The sequence below is a fragment of the Hyperolius riggenbachi genome, chromosome 2 (genome assembly GCF_040937935.1).
Source record: "Hyperolius riggenbachi isolate aHypRig1 chromosome 2, aHypRig1.pri, whole genome shotgun sequence".
Taxonomy (NCBI): Eukaryota; Metazoa; Chordata; class Amphibia; order Anura; family Hyperoliidae; genus Hyperolius; species Hyperolius riggenbachi.
In genome coordinates, this window is record NC_090647.1 from 502240089 (window position 1) to 502263069 (window position 22981).

Below are 22981 nucleotides of genomic sequence, written 5' to 3' on the forward strand. Positions count from 1 at the left end.
AGAGCAGCAAGTTGTTCTTCATGAACTGGAGATCAGTAACGTCACCCAAACACTGGGTTCATGACTGACAGTATGCAGCAGTCTGGACTGAATTTTAACTATTAAAACATCCTTGCCCCCCTCCCATTCCTATTAGCCTTTACCACTAAAGACAGTAAAGATAAATTGCATGGCATGTATAATTAGATTAAGTGACAATTTTTGCATATTTAAGGCTGCATATAGTCCGACCTCACTGTACTGGCGACCTCCCTCACATTTTAAGTGACTGTTCCTAGCCTCTGTACAATGAATTGATAAATTAAACTTAATAAGCAAACTTGAATGTTCCCGTCTCAGTTTCTATTTGGAATTGTGTCTGCGTGATTACAGGCAGCACTGCTTGATTATTTGCTGGGGTATTAGTTACATCTTGTACTGGATGCACTTGTTCTGAACTTTAAAAATCAAAATTAACAAGCTCAGGCCTGGCAATCTGTTTAATAGGGTGGAATTTATGGTAAGTGTTCTTTTATTTTCGAAAGTTTAACTCTGTATATGGCAGGGATTTTTATTTTTACAAAAGGTTTATAGTTCTTTTAATACTTAAAAAATAATGTAGTATATAATATTTTAAAAGTATGCAGTATTGTGTATTACCATTAATATAGTTTTGGGTCGGTACAACTTATCTGTTTGGTGGTTGCTACAATAGTATGTTTCACAGTAAGTAATATAGAAAACACAAAAATACCAAATGAGATTTGTGCTGATGATGTGGTCAGGATGAGGTCATTGAACAGAAACAATTGCCAATGATAAAAACCCAATTAAAGAAAAAATGAAATTGTTACTGAAGGATTATTCTACACAAACATGCGATTTTGTACATTACTTCTGGGAATTTTTTCCAACTGTCAGTTGTATTATAAAGTATTAGCATTGCTAACCAGGATTAACATGCATTAAATAAAAAATATTCTTCTATGATTAATCCATATCTAATTGTATGCCCCCAAATCTAAAGGTTTCTATTTAAATTGCATGGTATTTGACAAGGCAGTGGAGTCAGAGTCGGGGCAAGTTTGGGCACCCGGAGTCGATGATTTCATAAACTGAGTCGGAGTCAGGAGTTGGAGTCGGATGATTTTTGTACAAAATCCACAACCCTGTTAAGTATTAGACTAAGGAGTCAGAGCCATTTTGGGTACCCGGAGTTGTGGTTTCATAAACGAATGTGTCGAATTTGGAGTCGGAAGATCTTTTTTACAGACTCCACGGCCCTGGTATTTGAAATATATGCACAGATAAATTACTACAATTATCCAAATTAGTCACATGGGATAAATATGAGTGAAGTTATGTGTGAGCATAGTCGGCTGAAGACAGGGGAAATTACCCATTCCTACTGATCATTTCCATCCTCCAATTCCTCTTCTGCTTGTGTGTAATTTGCTCTCTCCAGTTCCCTTCAGAAGACTGTATCCATTTTGTTGTTTAAGGACAATGCTGACCTTTAAATATGGCAAATGTATTGACCATGTACAGCTAGCTGTGTAGAAAGCTTCTGGTTCCATGAGCTGGAAGATGAGATCTCTGAAGGTCCCCCTTCCATGTGACCATCTACTCCATATGAGCAATTCAACAGCGATGCAAACATTTTAAAGTGGAACTAAACAGAAATCGGCAATGTAGGTTCCTAACTTATATTGATCTTTGTGTGCATGTGGAACACAACTTAAATTCTGCCCTTAGGTCTATTTAAATATGAGGTTCTAACAACTAGATTCTAACAACTCAAGACGTTAATGTTTATAGTGTGTAGACTTGTATTCCTCAATTAAAAACCCAACTACAGAAATATACTTCTATATACCACTAAATTGGAAGCCAAATGTGAGCTGAATTTAAGTTTTGTTTTATTTATATTTTATAATTTTTGTTCAATTGTTTGGAAGACTTCCCAATACCAGTACTGGTGAAATCCCTGCCAGCTGGTGCTCAACTTCTAAATTCTTCTGCAGTTATGGACCTGGCAGCAAAAATGTTCCTGTTAGCTCCTGTGTTCCATGTTAATTTGGCTCAACTATCCTTGCCCTATACTGTAATGCCCTAAGCACAGTGAAGGTACCCGCTAATGCTACAATCTGGTTCGTACAATGTTACGAAGTCTATGTGGTAGAAGGGTAATCAGTGAATATACTTTGAATGTATAGTTTAGGTAGTCCCTTCAGCTTTTCTTTAGCTTAAAAGACAGTGGGAATTTTAAACTGCAACTCTGACAATCTGATGCTATCTTAATAATAAAACTATGAAACTGAAAAAAAAAAAAGTATAAGACTTTTCTGTACTACAATTGTTCTATCAGTACTACACACACAATTGAAAAAAATATTTTCACTTCAGGTCTACTTTCAGATATAAAATATCTCTAGTCACAGAAAATGGCCCATATAGTTTTCAGTGTGAAATCAAAAATTGAATTATAAAATCAAATTGTTTTCTTTAGATCCAACAAAATTTTGTTAACTTCTTTCCTTAAGTTCTTTGCTATGGTCTCTGACCCTTGCAGCACCTTCCATGGCTTCTGAATAAAGAGGTCAGGAGAACACATTGTACAGTTAACTAATCTGACTGCACACAAATTCTTATGTGAAAAGACCAATGCTTATTCACTTCTGCCAATGCCCACAGCAACACCCTCACATGTAGACTGACACAGCAGACTAGGAAAGGAATCACACAAGGCGGCATCCTGCAGTCAGCTATAGACCCCTATAGCATCTTTATACCAGCATGCTTCTCACTTGTCTGGCTTCTTATATCAGAGGCTCCTCACTTCTCTAGCCTGTCTTACCAGCATTATGCTTAACCACCCTGGCGTTCTGATTAAATCGCCAGGGTGGCTGCGGGAGGGTTTTTTTTAAATAAAAAAAAAACTATTTCATGCAGCCAACTGAAAGTTGGCTGCATGAAAGCCCACTAGAGGGCGCTCCGGAGGCGTTCTTCCGATCGCCTCCGGCGCCCATAATAAACAAGGAAGGCCGCAATGAGCGGCCTTCCTTGTTTTGCTTATATCGTCGCCATAGCGACGAGCGGAGTGACGTCATCGACGTCAGCCGACGTCCTGACGTCAGCCGCCTCCGATCCAGCCCTTAGCGCTGGCCGGAACTTTTTGTTCCGGCTGCGCAGGGCTCAGGCGGCTAGGGGGGCCCTCTTTCGCCGCTGCTCGCGGCGAATCGCCGCAGAGCGGCGGCGATCAGGCAGCACACGCGGCTGGCAAAGTGCCGGCTGCGTGTGCTGCTTTTTATTTCATTAAAATCGGCCCAGCAGGGCCTGAGCGGCAGCCGCTGGCGGTGTTGGACGAGCTGAGCTCGTCCAGACCGCTCAGCTGGTTAATACAAGTGTACATCTCCTCTCTTGTTCAGCTTCTAATATGCTAATTAACTTGTCTGGCTTTGAACAACAGCACATTGCTCCTCCCTCTTCAGGCCTCCAGCACACACCAGCATGCTCCTCCCTCACCTGGCCTCTAGCACCAGCATGTTCCTTCCTCATCTTGCCTCCAGCACCAACCAACATGCTCCTCCTTCTCCTGGTCTCCAGCACCAAGCAGAATGCTCCTTCCTTATCTGGCCTCCAGCACCAACCAGCATGCTCCTCCCACTCCTGGTCTCCAGCAAAATCAGCATGCTCCTCCCTCGCCTGGCCTCTAGCACCTGCATACTCATCCCTCATCTGACAGTTACAAACAGACATGGGCCTATTTCACATACTTTAGCAAAATCCAGTATGCTCCTCCCTTGCCTGGCCACTAGCATTCTTCTTTGTTTGATTTCTTACACCAGGAAGCTACTCAACTGGCTTACCTTTTACCCTCAGGAAATCAAAACGTGCTTGGCTCAGCCTTATCTTGAAAATTTGTAGTGTCGGCCATTATACAAAATGGTTTAACAAAAAGCATTTAAAAATAGTTTTCACCATGCAGTTACACACAAATCCATATTAGAGCCAAAGGCACAAGCCCATACATTTCATGGTACCATCACAAATCCAAAAGCATCAAATTAAATTCAGATTTCCATGAAAGGAGAGGAAATTGGAAGTATGGTTGTTACTTACTAAATGCATTATCAGTGGGTGTGCTGAAATATTAAAAGTGCATAGCGGGAGGAAGATCTAAATCTGTAATATGACCACCATGATACTTTATCGCAATTCTTAAGTACTTTGTGTACTTAAAATAGGCAAACAAACCATTGAGATTTTCTCATCCACAGGTAGACCTATACACTGGGGGTCTGTGTCTACTAAATATGCATGCTTGTACCCCAATAATGCAAAAGACCAACTTACAATAGGATTACAAAATCTTACAAACCATATAAAGAGACACTGAAGCGAGAATAATTCTCGCTTCAGAGCTCATAGTTAGCAGGGGCACGTGTGCCCCTGCTAAAACGCCGCTATCCCGCGGCTAAACGAGGGTCCCTTTACCCCCAACCCCCCCCCCCCCCCGCAAAATCAACAACCAAATTGGTCGTAGATTTTGCTGCTCCTAGAGGCAGGGTTATCGGCTGCAGCCCAGCCTCTAGTCGCGTCTATCAGCGGCGCATCGCCGCCTCTCCCCCGCCCCTCTCAGTGAAGAAAGACTGAGAGGGGCGGGGGAGAGGCGGAGATACGCGCTGACAGACGTGCGTGGGGCAGGGCTGTGGCGGTTAGCCCTGCCTCAATCAGGAAGTGATCCCCGGCTGCACGGAGGGGATTTCGGGGGGTAAGGGACCCCCTTTTAGCCGCGGGATAGCGGCATTTTAGCAGGGGCACACATGCCCCTGCTAACTATGAGCTCTGAAGCGAGATTTATTCTCGCTTCAGAGTCTCTAACAAAAACAGAAATGAAATGAACTTAAGTAGCCTTCAAAACAAGGCTGTGAAAATTTAACAGATTGTGAAATAGTGTGAAAGTGCCATTAGGTCATCCATGCACATCCAACCAGATTCTTAAATCTGTGGCATCTTTAGGCTCACGTCATAAGGGTGAAAGAGGAGGTCTCCTGTGTTGACCAAGGACATCCCTAGCAGAAAGACATCGTTCAATAAACCACTTCACTTCATGAAGTACAGTTACCGTAATGTAAAAGCATTGTGGGCATTTTTTATTGGCAACATGACCAGATTCTAAAAGTGGCCATACATAAGAAAAGTTTGTACCGATCATGTATACAGTATCTGAAAAATACTGGCAAAAACTGAAGAAACAAACCATTCATACTGCTGGCAACATGAACTCAATTTTTAGTAACAGTGAGTTGGTGGCAGTATGTCCCAGCCATTACAGCTGCCTGCAGATGACCTGGACCATAGAGTTTACTGCATTACCCTAAAATCACAATGTCGGCATGAACACAATAACTGGGGAATACATATGTAGTACTCCTGTTTGCTGTGAGATGCGTGACCTGTTGTACATGCTGTACCAACAGCACTAAAACGGCACATTTGGTAAACTCAACAGTAGAGTAAAATAATGGCTTAAATACCGTCAGAAATTCTTGGAAGAATGCAGAGAAATTAAAGTTTAGTTCCACTTTAAAAATGTCAACAATAGAGAACCTTCGAAAAAAAGTTTGTAGCCAAAATTATTAGACTTCCTACGGTTTACCATCTAAGGTATAAAGGACCAAAGTGTATTTCACAAACTGTACCTTACTTTCCTCACATCACGGTGGCATCAGACAGAATAAACTCAGTGAAAGTGCTATTAAATACTAAAGTGTACTGGGCACTACATCTACAACTGTGTGTAAGGAATAATTGAGATGGTGATTTCTAAATTGTCTTCCAATATCCTCCAATGAGTTGTGTTGATAATGAAGCATTATTGTTTCATTGTTAGGTCTTCATGTAGTAAACAGGACGCCTAGAAGCCATACCCTCTCCAAACATCAGATAGTGGGTTGCATCCAAATCATTTAAGAGTTAAACAGTTCAACAGCTCCAAAATTTGGGGAGCCAGTCATCTTGATAAGCAAAATTAAAGTCACCTATAATCTGAGACATATGGAAGGTACCAGTGCCAAGCTAGGAGTCATGCCGATCTTTTGGCTTCAGTATCTCCACAGTAGTGTTTACTAGCCTGCCCATCAATGATGCGTGTTTTGCATCGTTTGTACTGTTGGTGGGACCTTGACAATCATTCCCAGAAGACACACATTGAAGGTGTGTCAGATCTTTAGGAAATTATCCAACAGTCCTTATGGCACAATAGCTGGTGACTGTCAACTGAGCTGTGACTGGTTAACTGTGGGGAAAGATGGGTTGAGCATGAGGAAAAGAAAAAGTCTAAAAGTAGCCATGCATCTAGCGATGTGGCTGTACGATTGACTTTTCAATTTGTTCATTTTATAGAATCGAAAGAGAATAGAGTGTTCTAGAATTCCCAATCGATGAAAACTGGCTGATTTCATGTGGAATCGACCAGGTTAGTCGATCAAGCAGGATGCAAGATACCAGTCAATCAAGCAGGAATCAGCTACTGTTCACATTTCATTCGATAGATTCCTTAATAAAGTTGATCACTAGATGTATGGCTACCTTAAGGCTACTTTGTCTATGGGAAAACATCAGTGAATGAAAAACCGGAAACCTAATCTAGCCATTGCATTTTTCTCTCTAAAGTAGGGTCAAGCCTGGAATACAGGATTTGCCCATTTAGATAGTTTGTATCATAGGAGGTTTGCATACACCTGTGAACACCTGGAGAAGTTGTGCAAAGATTAAAACCCAAAACTCAAAATTTGCAAATTACTACAACATCCAGGAAAATCACTGGAAGCAAAGGCATCCTCCATACGACTCCGTTCAGGTGTCCTGTTAAGAGCGCTGGCCCAATATAGTACTAGACATGGACTGTGTGGCTTAAGAAACTACATTAGGGTATGGTGCCTTCAGATCACTTAATGTGGGAAAGCAAAGCAGAAAACCCAAGGTATATGGACTTTATAAAACAAAGAAAAACAAACAAATGTGTCCTGGTGACCGGTTAGCGTACAGAGTGGACAACCTGGAGAAACGGGTGGATAATTCAGGGGCCGGCCTTCTGAAGTCATTTTAAAATTCCCGAAAACTTTCCACTGTGGCTCTTCACCTTCGGAAGCATCCAGCCACGGCACCTGTTGTACTTACCACTTATATATTAACGTGGAGAATACAATGTGTATTCTATTATAAGGAAATACAATTACAAACTTCAAAAGAAAACTGGTATGGATAAGCAGAACCATATTACCGGTAAATCTGAGAATTTTGAGTATTTTCGGCTTCACTTAGGTTAACATTTTATAAATTGACCAAAAGTAGTCATCTCCTGTGCAAATATAAAAGTTATCTCCTCAGTAAGCTAAGCTTTTCTAGCTTGGTTACCAGTCATTCTCCAATACAGTAGATTCTCAGTTATCTGGAACTCCCTTGCCCTCTCAAGCAACCAGCATCCACTACTCATGATGCTTTCCCAACTACATTGTCAGGACCTGATGCAATGTCTACCCAATAAACTTTACAACTACAGTATTAAAGTTACTGGAGGTTTAAAAAAATATACTGTATGGTAATTAAAACATTTGAACATTAATACAGTATATGGTATGGATATTATTTGGGGTATAGTTCAGTATTAGTTAAAGTGTACCCGAGGCGACAGGACATGAGATATACATGTGTATGCACAGCACAAACCATTAATAACCCGGCCGTTTTACTTGTTTTATTTTGCTGCCTGGAAGAGTTAATTTCTAGGCATGGAAGGGACAGCTTGTCAGTAGCTTGTGGGGAATATAATAAACATCACTGATAAGCAAATTACAGCCATAAAAGTTTTCCTGGCAGAATACAACTTCGGAGAGAAGAAGGAGAGAAATAAAAAGGTCAATAGTTCATGTATGTTAAGTCTGAGACACTTAAAGGATACCCGAAGTGACATGTGACATGATGAGATAGACATGTGTAGGTACAGTGCCTAGCACACAACTAGGCTGTGTTCCTTTTTTCTTTCTCTGCCCGAGTTAAATATCAGGTAAGTGGCTGACTCAGTCCTCACTCAGACAGCAAGTGACTACAGTGTGACTCTCACTAATAAGAAATTCCATCTATAAAACACTTTCCTAGCAGAAAATGGCTCCTGAGAGCAAGAAAGAGATAAAAAGTGGAATGTCTTATCAGTGAGGGTCACAATGTATTCAGGACTTAGTCACTTACATACCTGATATTTAACTCTTTCAGGCAGAGAAATAAAAAAGGAACACAGCATAGTTATTTGTGTGCTAGGCACTGTACATACCTATGTCTATCTCATCATGTCACTTCGGGTATCCTTTAATAGGCTGCCACTTATTAAGACGCAGTAAAACAGTTGTAAAGGTTTGAAAATAATGTCATTTTTAGGAGTAGGAGGACAAGTATAATTGTTTATCCCATCAGTTTATTTTCACCTCGGGTTCACTTTAAGCTTATATTTAGCCTATATTTAATAGTAGCTCTTAAGAAATCAGAAACTACACTTATCTAGCATCTACAAAATTCCTGTAGGTGCCAAATAACTTAGATTCTTCTGTATGTGGCACAGGAGGGTGTGGTGTGGTGCAGTTTAGAAGCATGTCACTACAATGCTACATACGGTAGTCAAGCACAACTGTAGCGCAAACAATGGGTGACAGCATCTCACATGTCAAGGTGGCCCTGTTGCCTGAATTAACAGCCATTATGATAGATTTGACTATAGCCCTACCAGGCTAACTTTTAAGCTCATTTGGATATTGTAGGCTCTTGTAATGGTAAGGTTTTTTTATAGCACATATTCCACTCATAAGGTATATTGACAGTAATGCATTAAGTTTAGGTTTTAATATTTGCAGTAAGATGTGAGGTTTTAATTCTATTAACTTCGCAGAACATCTGCCTTCAACGACCTATTCACCTATATAGACGTTTTGGCAAAGGATATCTTCTATTTTGCCTGCAAATACTTAGAGCTAGTTAAAGAGTATGTAGAAGTGTTGTTTTCTTTTAATATTCAGCGCTAAGAGGAACAAAAAAATGCATACCACAAATGAAAATGTGATACTTTTGTAACTTTTGACTTGTTGGTTGGCTGGTTACCTTTTTATTTACATTTTACTACAGTGCAGTAAAGATCTGACTCCATGACTAAAGGTCTGTTCCCACACGGGAATTTCAAAGTGCTTTAAAATGCTTACACATTTGTCATGTATTTAAAAAAAAAAAAATTCTTCCATGTGCTCCTATGCCCAATAATATGTCTTTGTAATGCCAATGTGTGAACAGACCGTGACTGCACTTCAGACCCGCTTTTGCAAGAGTGATACTTTTATTAAAAGTTAAACTACAGTAGCAAAGCTTCTGCTGAAAGCATAACCAAGCAGAGGTGCAGATGGATAACTCAAAACCTCAAAATTAGAAAAGTAATATCCCATGTGTTTCAAATTAAAATGTGTTTTGTGATTGAAAAACAATGTACATTCCCTTTTAAAGGAAAAAATAGACAATGTTTTATACATACTTGGGGCTTCCTCCAGCCCCATCCACATGGGTCGCTCCCATGCCGCCATCCTCCACTGCCTGCAGCTGCGGTATTTGGTCCCGTTAGTTCTGCCAGTCGCAGCCAGTCTGTGCAAGAGAAGTGCTCCCTCTACTGGTGGCCGCCAGAGATATGTAGAGAGCGCACTTCCTCTTGTGCAGATTGGCCGCGACAGGCAGAACTAACAGGACCAGATACTGGAGCTTCAGGCAGCGGAGGACAGCGACGTGGGAGCGATTTGTGTGGATGGGGATGGAGGAAGCCCCAGGTATGTAGAATTTTTTTCATTGGTCTCTGGTATACTTTAAGACAGCACCTAAGGTAAAAAATGACAGAACTCCCCCTCCTCGGCAGTGCAGTCACGGCCATGTTAAGGAAGACTGCAGAAGCTCTTTGGACACCTCTGCCTGCACTGGCGCAGCCCACCCCCAGCTCAGCAGCCACCAATTAGTCAGCGGCAGCCAAGCTGGGGAAAGGTCACTGCAACACACATGGGGGTAGCCAAAGCCTCAGCAGTTATTTTGCAACAAAAACCGCAGGGGCCCATTCTCCGAGCAGGGCAGAGCGATCAATTGCTGAAAGGGATAACGCTAGAACCGGTATTTAACCCCACAATCCCCCTCCATCCATCTAAATTAAGACAGAATGTGTTGTTAACTTAGGTACACTTGAAGCAGCTTACAGCTCTGCCATTTAAGAGGAACCTATGATAACTTCCATTCATCCCAGGGGTAAATGGACACGGACCATTAAAGAATGTCTTCTCTGTTCAGCTAGGACAGTGATCTGCAAATTTGGTTCTCCAGCTGTTAAGGAACTTCAAGTCCCACAATGCACTTGCCTTTATGAATCATGACTGTGGCCATCAGACTCCTGCAATGCATTGTGGGACTTGTAGTTCCTTAACAGCTGGAGAGCTTAGTTTGCAGATCACTGAGCTAGGATGTGCCTTAATATCAGATCTATTCATCTAGAAAAACATGGGATGAGATATCTTGGCAGCATCAAAACAGAAAACGGAAGATGAACAGCAGAGCTGTGAGTTGCATAGAAAAGACAGAATACTACTCTGAGTCTGCTTACAGGTATGAGATCTATTATCTGGCATGCTGGGGGCCCACGGCCTTACAAATTGGGATGTTTTAAACTTCCCTAACCCAAAATGATAACATATTTTGTGTTTAGTGTTAATGGACAGTTGTAAGCCATACCAGTAATTAGCATCAGAAAAAAAAATTGATTGCCAGATGTTTCTCGCTATAGCCTTCCAAACAAGAGACTTCATACCTGTAATGCAGTGACATTTCTGGGGTGTGTTGTGGACTTTACTCCCAATTAGTGTGAAATCCCTCATGTGAGTGCCAAAGCTAGGAGTAAGGACATCTGCCTAGATGGGTAACCTGGTTAATCTCACAATGATAATCATTACACACCGCACAAATTTAGAACCAGATTTTATTTAGAAATAAGGCAATACAAAGTGCAAAATAACATTCTGCTTGGACAAAAAGGTCTAAATGTGCAACATAAATATTACTGTTCATATTAATAAAGACCCAGGCGTCCAGCTGAACGCTTGTGAGCGGACGTGAAACAGACCTGAAAGCATGTACTGAACACATGCAGTCCCATCCAGAGACTGGAGCTCTAATGTTTCATTATTACATAAAATCATTAGTGTATGTTACCAATGAGAAGGTTGTTAGGGATGAAGACTCAAAGCCCTAAACAGTGCAGCTGCTGGCGTCTGCTGTGAACTAAAATAGGCCTGTTTTTAATGAGGAAAATATATGACAACAGAACCTTATTAAATTCCTATCCTATAAAGTGCCCTGTTGTGTTGTGTTTAAAATGTGGCTGGCAGACTATTGTGGAGGTGGTCAGAATTATGATTTGCATTAAAGTGACACTGAAGTGGTAAAAAAAAAATAGGATAAATGAATTGTATGTGTAGTACGAATAATTAATAGAACATTAGTAGCAAAGAAAAAAAGTCTCATTTTCAATTATATAGCGCTTTATTTTAACATTGCATCGTTCTCTAATATTTGCAGTTTACAAAACTACACTGAATTTTAAACTATAAAGCAGAGCAGAGCTAATGACCCTTTGAACTCCCCTGCAGTAAAATCTTATCTGAAGTTGTCTTTCACTGTTTCTTTGATGTATATGCGCTTTACGAAACAGCTCTGTAGCCGACCAAGTTTGGTCACAAAGCTCAGAGAAGCACTTTTTCATAGATAACAAGTAAAGTTTCTTAACTCTTCCTGTATTGAAACAATGAGACGCATACCTTTGCTACTAATGCCCTATTTACAATTCCATTGGATCAAGTTTATTTTCACTTCAGATTACCTTAAAGTAACGGATAAAAGAAACCGAGATGGGGCCAACTTTATTAGCTCCTTTAGGGATTAACCTTAACAGTGTCCCGGAAGTAAACTTGGGCAATAAAACTTTAGCTTACGAGAACAACATTATCAGGCATTATCTACAGTGAAAAACTAATTTCTACATTTTCACTAGATTCAGAGACTGGGGTAAGCAGAAGTGTCAAAGCTGCCCACACAATATAACAAACAAAATACTTACTGATATCCATTGTTTTCCTTCTTACTGACTTGCACCGCTTTATATTAGATCAGTACAAAACTATGAATCATTCCATCGCAAGCTGCCCTGACAGGCTCCCAAGTACTTCAGCCCTCTCTAGCCTCTTAGATTCATGGAATCAAGAACATACTTCCCTGACTGAAGTTCAGTCAATGGAGAAAAGAACATCCTTTCCCAACCAAAGTTCAGTCAAGGGAGACAAGAAAATTCTTTCCCGACCAACGTTTGGTTAGTGGAAAGATTGAATCTGGCCTCAGAAGGCCTAATTAATGAAAACTCTGAATCTAATCATGCACAAGCACCATTAAGAGCCCTTTGCTGAGCTCAATCGCGTATGGACTCAAGCAGAAGACAATATGTGTACATGCTGATCAACTGACATACTGATGTCAGTGTCATGTTAAACTGATCAAGAACTGAACTAATTTCCTTGCTCAGCAACCTTTGCGTAAGCTTAACTCTTGTTAGTGAAACCATCCACGCCCAGAGAGGCTCAAAGGGTCAAGCTCTAAAGGTTTTTTTTTTCCTGACACTTACCAGCAGAGGTACTTGTCCAAGGTACAGCTTGAGAGCAGAACATTGTTCACCATGCACGTTTCCGGATACCCTCTCATTGGACATTTTATGATCAAGTACCCATTTATACTTTTATATTTATAAGTTTACTTCAGGGTCACTTTAAGTGAATAATCAAGACATCTAATTCAAACAGAACTCCCAAGAAAAACTCTGCAAGGACTTTGGGATCAAATAGAACTAAACATTAAATGTACTAAAATCTTTTAATCTAGGTACATGAGATGTGTCTTAATGGCATTCCATAAATCCCCATTTGGAATGCACTAGCAAGTGTTGCCGCTGAGAACTAAAGAGGAGGCGTGACACCAGCACCGTCTGATGAGCAGACTGGAGGCAGGGTACAAAGCTAAAATAGTCAATTGTTGCGGTAACTATCCTGGCTAAATAATATAGCACTGGCAATTACAATCAAAATATTGGCTTCACAAATGTACAATATTGGGAAGAAAAATAATCCCCATTTACGGATTTTTAAATAACTTGAAGATCTGCTTTAATCAGATGGAAATGTAAATTCTGAAAAAACCCTCATGAAGCAACTTAAATATGTGAATTTCACCCCAGGAAATAGGAGGTTTATCAACATTTGATGTAAAGGACCTATGGCAAAGATGAAGATGGTCAAGAGTGTCATCTTACAGAGTTCATGTACTGAAGTGTCAAGTAAAATTCTGGGCACAAGGTTGAAACTAGAACTGTGGGGAGAAATATTTACGCTTTTCTCCCTAGAGTCTTTCTCTAGTTCCCTTTCTTATTGATTAAGATATCTTCTTCCCATCACAGCTGTGACACCAAAGATCTTCAAGATGTCACCTCCAAGAAGGATACCACAACTCACCTCTTCCAGACGCCCACACCATGGAATGATAATGAGAGCGACATTGACAGGGCTGCACCCCAATTACCAGTATGATGCCTGGAAGTAACAGGGTTGATGGGACTGAAGACTCTAGACACCCATATCAGAGTGACAGCACAAAATAGGGAGAGGAGGTGTGCAAATCAAGAGGGGAATAAGTAAACCAAGGCACACACTACACAGAGGAAGTATAAGCTTTCCTATGCCCAGATTACACTTGCTTGGAGATGGGCCTTAATTAAATGGTGCAATTCAAATGTGTCAGTGATTTTAAATTACAGCCTTGAATATCCTGCACAATGAAAATGCCAGTCACTCGCTATAAAGGTAAAAATGAAGTGATGTGTCATAGGCCACCACTACTGCACAGTCCTGCCAGTCTAGAAATAGTTACCTTTCACTGGTATGAGTTAATCATTAAAGTGTTAATGCACTTATACTCAAGTTTAGCGAACTGTCCCAAAATGGGGACCTGATCAAGAATGCAATATACTTGTCCACAGTGGTAACTGTCTCCTGCCAAGCTATAGCCCTGTACTCAGTACTGGCTGCTGATGGTCTGCACCACAGGCGATATAGAGTGCAGAGGAACAACTAGGAAGGGGAGAGGGAACACTTCACAAGAAGTGGGTACATTTTATAAGAGGGATCAGCATCATTCTCAATCATCAGAAGCAGGGCTGTGGAGTCAGAGCAATTTTGGGTACCCGGAGTCGGAGTTGGTGGTTTCATAAACTGAGTCGGATTATTTTTTTAACAAAATCCACAACCCTGGTAACTACTAGACTTCGGAATCGAGGCCATTTTGGGTACCCGGGTTTGGAGTCAGAGTTGGTGGCTTCATTATTATTATTATTATTGATTTATAATGCACCAACATATTCCGTGGCGCTGTACAAACTGAATCGGAAGATTTTTGTACTGACTCCACAGCACTGATCAGAAGCACATAGTGATGGCCGTTTTAAATGTTAGGGCTTATTTTCACTAGGAGAGGTGGCATTTTCTGATTCGGCCACAGCTCCCATTCTGCTGCATAGCCCAAATCACGGATTTGGCTGCTTGCTGCAGCAATCTGCAGCGTGCCATCCAGATTTTCACCAAAGTGCAATTTGGACGGCGGGCCATTCAAGAGTGTGTCATGGTTTCCCCACTCCTCTCACCTGTGGGGAAATGCTGCTGATTTGTAGCAAATTCTGCACTAGTGGAAAGTGGCCCTTAGCGTGGACTTGCCAGTAAATCAAAAATAAAGTAAAATTAATGCAAGTATACTGCACAACTGAACAGGATTACAGATCGTTCCAAACTCAATTAAGAATAAATACAACAACACTTAAGATATTAACTGCTTTGTCTCCGTTTATATTTCATGTGTGCTGTAAAATTATGAAGTGGGAAAATATAGGGAGAATAGCTTACCTTTATTACAGCTAGATTACATACGATTAAAGCACGACAACCTGAAAAGTGTGCAGGCCTGCGGATACCCCTGGGCTGGCCGGTCTCCTTTGAATGAAAGGAGCTCCATGCTTCCTCTTCCTTCTACATACGGATGCTGCACAGATTCCATGGCATTATCGTAAGCTCCTGTAGCCTTTGAAGACACTTCCCTTTTTGATTTTACTTACTGTGTGAAGCCTACTGACTGGCTGTGTATTTTATATTTTCCTGAATAACTGGCACGTGTAGAATTGATACACCAATGTTTTTAAACTCAAGGTACTGATTGTTATTAACTGACAGAAGAATAACTAGTATGTCATAATTGCCAGTTAAGCTATAAAAAGGCAGAGTGAACTATATAAAAGATGTAAGAAATGATCACGTAAAATATTGGCACACGGTCCCTACATTGTTATGCACAATAATAAAATTCACATTTACGTTGTATAACCCTGTCCTCCCACCAGTACATAGAGTCGTTTGGAGAAATAACCTTTCATCGCAGAGCTGTATGTAATTGGCAGAGCTGTAGATGTGTGCTTACCGTAAATGCATGTAAAGCAAATATATACTGTAATTACAATCCTTAGATGACCTCACTGATGAGGTTAAACCATATCACCAGGCAAAACCAGACCTTAAGCTGTGTTGACAGGGGAGGATTGGGGTAAGTGTTACAGATCTTTCCCATTTTTTTTCTGTCATGTTATATTGCAGCATTGATGGGTCCACTGTACTTATAAGGGTCCACTGTGTTTATAGGACTACTTGGAATTGCACCGTTTTATTTCATATTTACATGAATCATAAGCTTGAGCGTCAAGCTTTTGTTCGGTGTGTGCAGCTTGTAATTTCCACCAGCCCCACCCTCCCCCAAATCATGCCATGAAGTCTTGAAGATTTAATCAAGGAAAATAAATAATTTGAGATCAAGGAAATGCTGCCCCACCAACAAACTCTAGAAATGTCACTCCCTAACCAATATTTGTGCACCCAGTGAAAAATACAAACTACAGAAAAAGTCATAACTGACGCAGAGAGGATCATCGGGTCTCCCCTACCACCACTTGATCTCCTCCACTCCGCTAGGATGATGAAGCGGGCCACTGTGATCTCCCGTGACCCCTCCCACCCAGGCAGAAGCTACTTCAAGCTCCTCCCATTGGGCCGTCGCTACAGGACTATACAAAACCTCCAGACGGAAGAACACCTTCCCCCAAGCGGTTCGGCTGCTGAACTCCAACCTCCTCCCGTCAGGCAACCTTCTAGCATGCCCTAGCGGGGCCTTCCAGCCATTTCTCACCTCTAACCGCCCTGGTTCTCACTGCCCTGGGTAGTATGGGGGCCACCATAATCATTATTATCATTATTACTACTATTATTGTCATGACTTATTAGTATTGGACTGTTCCTGCATGACAGGAAGAACACTAACTGATGACTGGGGTCTTTTACTAACGAGGGTCAGACCTATACCATTACTGTAATTCCAACTGTTTGTGTTGTACGTCTTGTCTTCCTATACTATGCCTATGCCATGTGCACCACAAATAATTCCGAGTACAGCTCTGCTGTACTTGGCGAAATAAAACTGATTCTGAAACTGACTTTTTCCGTTCCATGGACTACAGGAATAGAAAAAACACACTTAAAGTGTTGGCATGTGTGTTAAAATTGTGTATAACTACTAAAACAAATACAAATATAGAATTAGATTAAAAAAGACGCACTACACCTGATTAGGCATATTTGTTACAAAACACGGCCATTACCATGATTCAAGATTCTACTAGGCCTGGAGTACAAGAAAGAACAAACTGTGGCTTTTACATCTACCAGCTATGCACTGGCATTATTGTTGGTAAACCAAGAACTGCTAATTTAGAAGCTCTGAATTGTACATAATATTCAATAAGTTCTGCTAATGTAATGTGTTGAAAATCAGTTTACCATGAACAGGAAAGAGATTGTACAGCTATTATCTTGAGAAAATAAGATTCGTACAAGCACATCGGATATTAGAATTGCTAGCTACAGGCGATTTGCTTGTGGACAACTGAGTGAAGGATAGTGGTGTCCATTTAGTGAAGTCTTCATTTTTATCCATAAAGCAACGATTCTGAAAGCGCCTTGCCATACTGCCGTTCTATGGAGTTCACTACATCAAAGATTATGTAGCAGATGTTTGAAGAACACCAACAAACTGCCTGCTGAAGAAAGCTGGAGAGCTTCCAAGAGGTGGAAGTCTCCAAGTTGTTATGCTATTAAAAAGCTGACTGTCTAGGGATTCTCAGCAAACTTAACCGCTAGGCAGGAACAGGACTGATTTTGGATTAGTTAAACTACCATTGCATAATAGGCAAGGCTTACTTCTTTATTGTGAATAGGCCTCTTGCTAGGATATGCACTGTAAGTTATAGTTTCAATAGCAGCAGCTTATGGAGTAGCTCACTGATGTTGTGCAATACAAATCAGCAAAGGTTAAAAATCATTTCAACTGAGGTTTTAAGCAACAAGTTTCGTAAATGACAGGAAATACAACTAATGTTTAAATACAAAAATGAATTACTGTTATTAAAGATTCGTAGCAACTACAAATCTCCAACTTCAGTTGCTGCTAAAGTTAACCAATGCAGCTACTAGCCAATAAGATTTATTATAGCTTGCAGCTAGTGTCTCTATAAATGTCCTTTTCGCTCTAAGTGATCATTTGCTTTTTCAAATACACAATCATGTATGAGAGGCGTTTAAAAGCTCATATCTAGGCAAAGATGAAATACAGACAGCTTGGGTAGTGCTGTGAGTTCAGCACTGCCCTGTAAACTTAACTCCCAGGACCACTATTTTCTGTAGTGTAGCTTGCATGCAACTTCTCCCCTCCCAGTGCCAGGAACTCCTCAGATAGTGGAGTTCCTCAAACATTTAGTCGAAGCTCCACGGAGTAATACTAGATGGCACGCTAAATGTCTGGATGAGGTTTTTGAGCAGAGGGGAGCAGGCCACTACTACAATACAGAAAATAGCTTTTTGGAGAAGCAAGACAGGCACACAAGTGCTGAACTTGCAGCTCCAGCCCTGCTGTTTGCTTTCAATTTTCCTCTCAGATGGGCTTTAATAGGGTTCGCTGTGCAAAAAGTAAAATTAGGATGACGTCAAGAATAAAAAGTTATGACTTCAGTGAAAACAGGTTTTCTATGAATGTACATGAACAAGACTGCCTTGTTAGATCACTAGACTAAGGACACTTGAGACAAAATACATTCAGTACAATGTGAGTGTATAAAAACCTGTGTCTGAACACTGCACAATTATGTAACGACATCAAATTTCTCAAACTCAAATCATTACATGCAAAGAAATCTTTGTTAGACCGTGATCCAGGACTACATTCAGCAGCCTATCATTTAAACCACCACTAAAAACATCTCAAAGTTTCTGAGATAAAACTACGGCCTAGACATGCAACACAAATAGCCTGACAACTTCGCAATGCTTTACAAAACCAGGTCCTGGATCCTGGGATTTAAGAGCTACATATATTCCTTAACACGGACCCTGACTAAACCGGATACTCAACCATTCTTCATTAAAACACTGCAGGAGTTTGAGAAAGTAATAAAAGACAAGACTCACCATTAATGGGGTTCAATGGAGCAGGGGCATTATTTGGCCCACCCTGGGGAGCAGCAGCAAATCCATTTCCATTATCCTCAGATTCAATACTTTCTCTTCCAGATCCCATAGGTAATGCATTGCTTTGAGGTACTTCTGGCTCATTAGGTGGAACACCTGCAGTTGCTAAGAAACAATATGTCATTTACAAAGTTCTAAATATGAGAAGGACCATTACAACCACCCTGGGCACACATTTAGAATACATTTGAGTGAACACTGTTTATATGGCTCTCCACACTATATAAAAAAAAAAATAAAAAAAAAAAATGACATGACCAGTAAATCTCCACATCTATTACGGCTACTGTACAACAAGAAAAAAAAGACTGCATTCAAGGGGTTGAGGGGTGCATAACAGATGTACTGTGCTTTGTAAGTGAAGTCATTCTTTAAAGTTACTCTGCAATGAAAGCAATGTGGAAGTTGTCAATTATTTTCTTTTAAACTATGGCCTCAATTCACTAAGCTTAACTCCTGTCTTTAATAACTCTTCTGAGCTGTTTTACAGTTATCACCATGGTGATCTAACTGTAAAACAGCTTAGAAGAGTTATTAAAGACAGGAGGTAAGCTTAGTGAATTGAGGCCAATGTCAGTGTGTTTAGACTTTCGTCAGAGCCCTCAATTTGCATTCTTGTTATTTATGTATCTAAGTATTGGAAGCAGGGGATCTGTAGAACAGTCTGGCAGCTGCCATTATTTAAAGAGACACTGAAGAGAAAAAAAATTATGAAAAAATTGATTTGTAGTATGTGTAGTACAGCTAAGAAATAAAACATTAGGAGCAGAGACATAAGTCTAATATTGTTTCCAGTACAGGAAGAGTTAAACTCCAGTTATCTATGCAAAAGAGCCACTGATCTCCAAGACTTTCAAAGTGTCAGTCACTGTATTTTCCTTTTCTCTGCAGAGGACAGTTCAATAGTTCACTAGCCTACTCTGTAAAATCATTTAGAATGCGGAGTAGTGTGTAAACTGCAAATATTAGAGAATTGCAATGTAAAAAAAAACACTATATAACCGAAAAATAAAAATATGAAAATTTTCTTTGCTACGAATGTTCTAGTAATTATCCGTACTAAACACAACCAATTCATTATATCATAATTTTTTTTTCCATTCAGTGTCTCTTTGAAAGGAAATACATCTCTATATCCCTGTCACCATAGGGTCACACTATTTACAAACTGCTGAAAACACTCTCTGAACTAAAGACCGGTAAGAGTTTCACATGTACGAATATGTATGAGACTCTACAAAAGACTGAATTCTCAAGTATGGTGACGGATGGGCGATCATGCTGCAAAATCGATGTACAGCCACATTTACGTCCAGGGCAAATTATTTGAAATGGCTTTGTAGTGGCAGGTGCCTCACAATCTAGTGAATTTGTAATATCAGTCTGTCCCTCCAATATCAGTATGCCCCAGCTGTCAGTCCTGACATAACAATTACGCAGGACTTGACATTTTAAATACCTTAATCATCTCCTTTCTGTATCTGCAGTGCTGCAGACATACTGGAGAATAGTAAGACACTTAGCTGCAGTAGTACAGCGTACACCTCTAGCCACCATACCAGAGCGTACGTGAGGAATCGGCGCAGGAGACTTGGGCGCAGGATACAGCCAGTATATGGCTGATCCTGCTGCACAAGCCCCGGCCGTATTCAAAACAATTCCCCCTCCAAGCAACCAAGGATAGTGGGGAATGAAATAATTTGTCTTCCAGCGATTGCTGGAAGCCGAATGATTGCGTTTTAAAAGTAACTTCAGCTCTGTCTTCTGACGGCGCCGAAGTTACTCCCTGTGCCGCCATATCTCCTGAGCTGGATACACTGTGCTCAATACCACATGTGTAGATTACTATATAGCTCATGATTTACAATATAATTATTATGGTGATTGTCATTAATGAGGTGATGGGTACTGGGGATTAATGTATGTATGTCATTGCACTATGATAAGCTATGTAACATGCTTTGATGAAGGGGGACCTTGTGAGGCCCCTGAAACAACTGTCAGACCTACTGTGGACATTGGCACAATAAAGCGTGCTCTAATCTGCAAACTGGTGTGCTTATAGTGTTTGCAACTGCAATGTCAAATGCATTTCCTTTTTAGAGTGGACTGACAATTCACTTTGGGGAATCTGTTGAGACTCTACAAAGCCGATATAACAGGACATTGTAGTATGGCTGCATAGTGTGCAGGATTACCATTAGTGGCACATATAAACAGGATTACAAAGTTTAATGCAGAAAGCCAAGCATGTCCACCAACACTACTGTTAAGTGGATTGGGAGGCAGAGTATGAGCATGATGTGCTTGCTGGGAATTCTGCTTTAGCCTTTAGAGTGGGAGGTCTATGGAAGGTGATGCTACTGACTTCACATGTGACTGGGCACATTGCTGAGCGGATTTCAGCAACCTGCATCAGTGCGATATGCAGGGCCACCTGCCTGGTGGATAGACTGCTATGTCTTATTAGCAGGATTCTGCACTGTGCAGCAATGTGTTCTGACAACACACTTCATGCATTTTGTGCGCTATGCAGAGCTGTCACAGCCAGTATAGTTGAATGTGGTCAGCTCTGCAACAGAAAGCAACACACTTACATTTTGTACAAAGGCTGCCTCTGTTGAGAACCTACTGCGAGTATAGCGGCTCCCGATGTCCGAAATCCTCAGCAGAGAGCATTTTTCTCTCCCACTTATCCACCGCATTACACCTCGCCTGTCACTACATCAGCCCTGCAGGCTAGGGACGTGCCGGTACAGCCTCGTCCCAGCCTCGAGTCCTGATCCCTTCCAGGCAACTTGCCTCATCCGTGTGTATTGGGATTTAGCCTCTGCCCTAACTACCTGGATGCTAAACATCTATTTTCAAAACGAGTCAGCAAAATGGCAACCTTCAAATTCCTTTCACTTCATGTTCCCTGTAAGCCAAGGCTGATGCTAGTGTGGAAAAGCCCTGGAAACACCACAGAAAAGCAAACACAAAAGAAAAATAACCACCCTGAGAGGCCAGGGGTGGGAATTCGTTCTACAAAAACAGTTAAATATGATAAGGTTTATTAAAAAAAGGTTAAATCTGTTCTTGACGTGCCTACATTCAGCTTGGTGTCACTTTTTGCTTACTTGCACATATGGCAACTTTTACATAGGTGACTGGGATATGAATCCTCACTGAAGCCAGCTCCTAGCCAATAAAGAGTTGTAGGGCAAAACTTCTTATGATCCAGGGTCCCCTGAGTGCAGCACCCTAACTTCCAGCAGCTCTCATGTGCTTTTAGTCAGATGACAGATAACATTAATACAGGATAATCATTTACTCACTACACTCCCGATTAGTGTCACATAAGGACAGATCTTTACTATTACAGGTAAGGTAGATCTCTCCAGTTCAAAACCAGGTTATTTCAAAATAGTGACGCTTCCCCATGCTTCTAAACTTTCTTAGTAGTAATATAACATTGTTTTGTAGATTGGGGTGTCTAACACTAGGTTCTCAACATGTGGTACGTGTACCTCAGGGGGTACTTCTGATGGTTCCAGGGGGGACTCGGGCTTTGATGTACTTTACCAAGAATACCAAATTTAAGAAAATTAGAAATCTTAAACACCAAATTAGTATTTTAGCTAATTAAAACCAATAGTAAATGCTTGGAAATTGTTAAGAACCAATGATCATGTACTACGATTAAATAAAGATTTGTCAAGGGGTACTTGTGATGTTTACTATGCTAGGGGGTACTTGGTGAGTACAGGGTTTTAAAAAAGGGGTACATACCAATGAAATGTTGAGAAACACCGCTCTAACAGACCCTTTAGAGCAGGCGTCTCAAACTTGCGGCCCGCGATACAATATTTTGTGGCCCGCACCGGCAAAAGCTTCCTTATAGTTCGCTTCAGTGCTCCCAAGTAATCCGCCACATCCCCGCCGCTAAACGAGGGCTGCAGAGCCCCCAAATCGCCCAGGGGGCAATCCGCCGGCATTTCCTGGAAAGGGCAGAGCTTTCAGCTTCAGCTCTGCCCCTCCTGACGTCAATCGCCGCACGGATCGCCGCCTCTCCCCGCCCCTCTATGTGAAGGAAGAGTGGGAGGGGCGGGCAGAGGCGGCGATGCGCCACGATTGACGTCAGGAGGGGCAGAGCTGAAGCTGAAAGCTCAGCCCCTTCCAGGAAATGCTGGCGGATTGCCCCCCGGGCAACCTGGGGGTTCTGCAGCCCTCGTTTTGCGGCG

General features: G+C 41.2%; 1 protein-coding gene across 5 annotated transcripts in view; it reads right to left on the bottom strand.

The window, feature by feature from the left end:
* SCAF4 (SR-related CTD associated factor 4) overlaps positions 1–22981 on the bottom strand; it is a 137298-nt gene that overhangs the window by 36092 nt on the left and 78225 nt on the right. For all 5 annotated transcript variants that reach the window (XM_068270481.1, XM_068270483.1, XM_068270480.1 and 2 more), the window contains one exon: positions 18699–18863. In XM_068270481.1, the coding sequence (XP_068126582.1) occupies positions 18699–18863 (165 nt within the window). The remainder of the gene's footprint in view (positions 1–18698; positions 18864–22981) is intronic.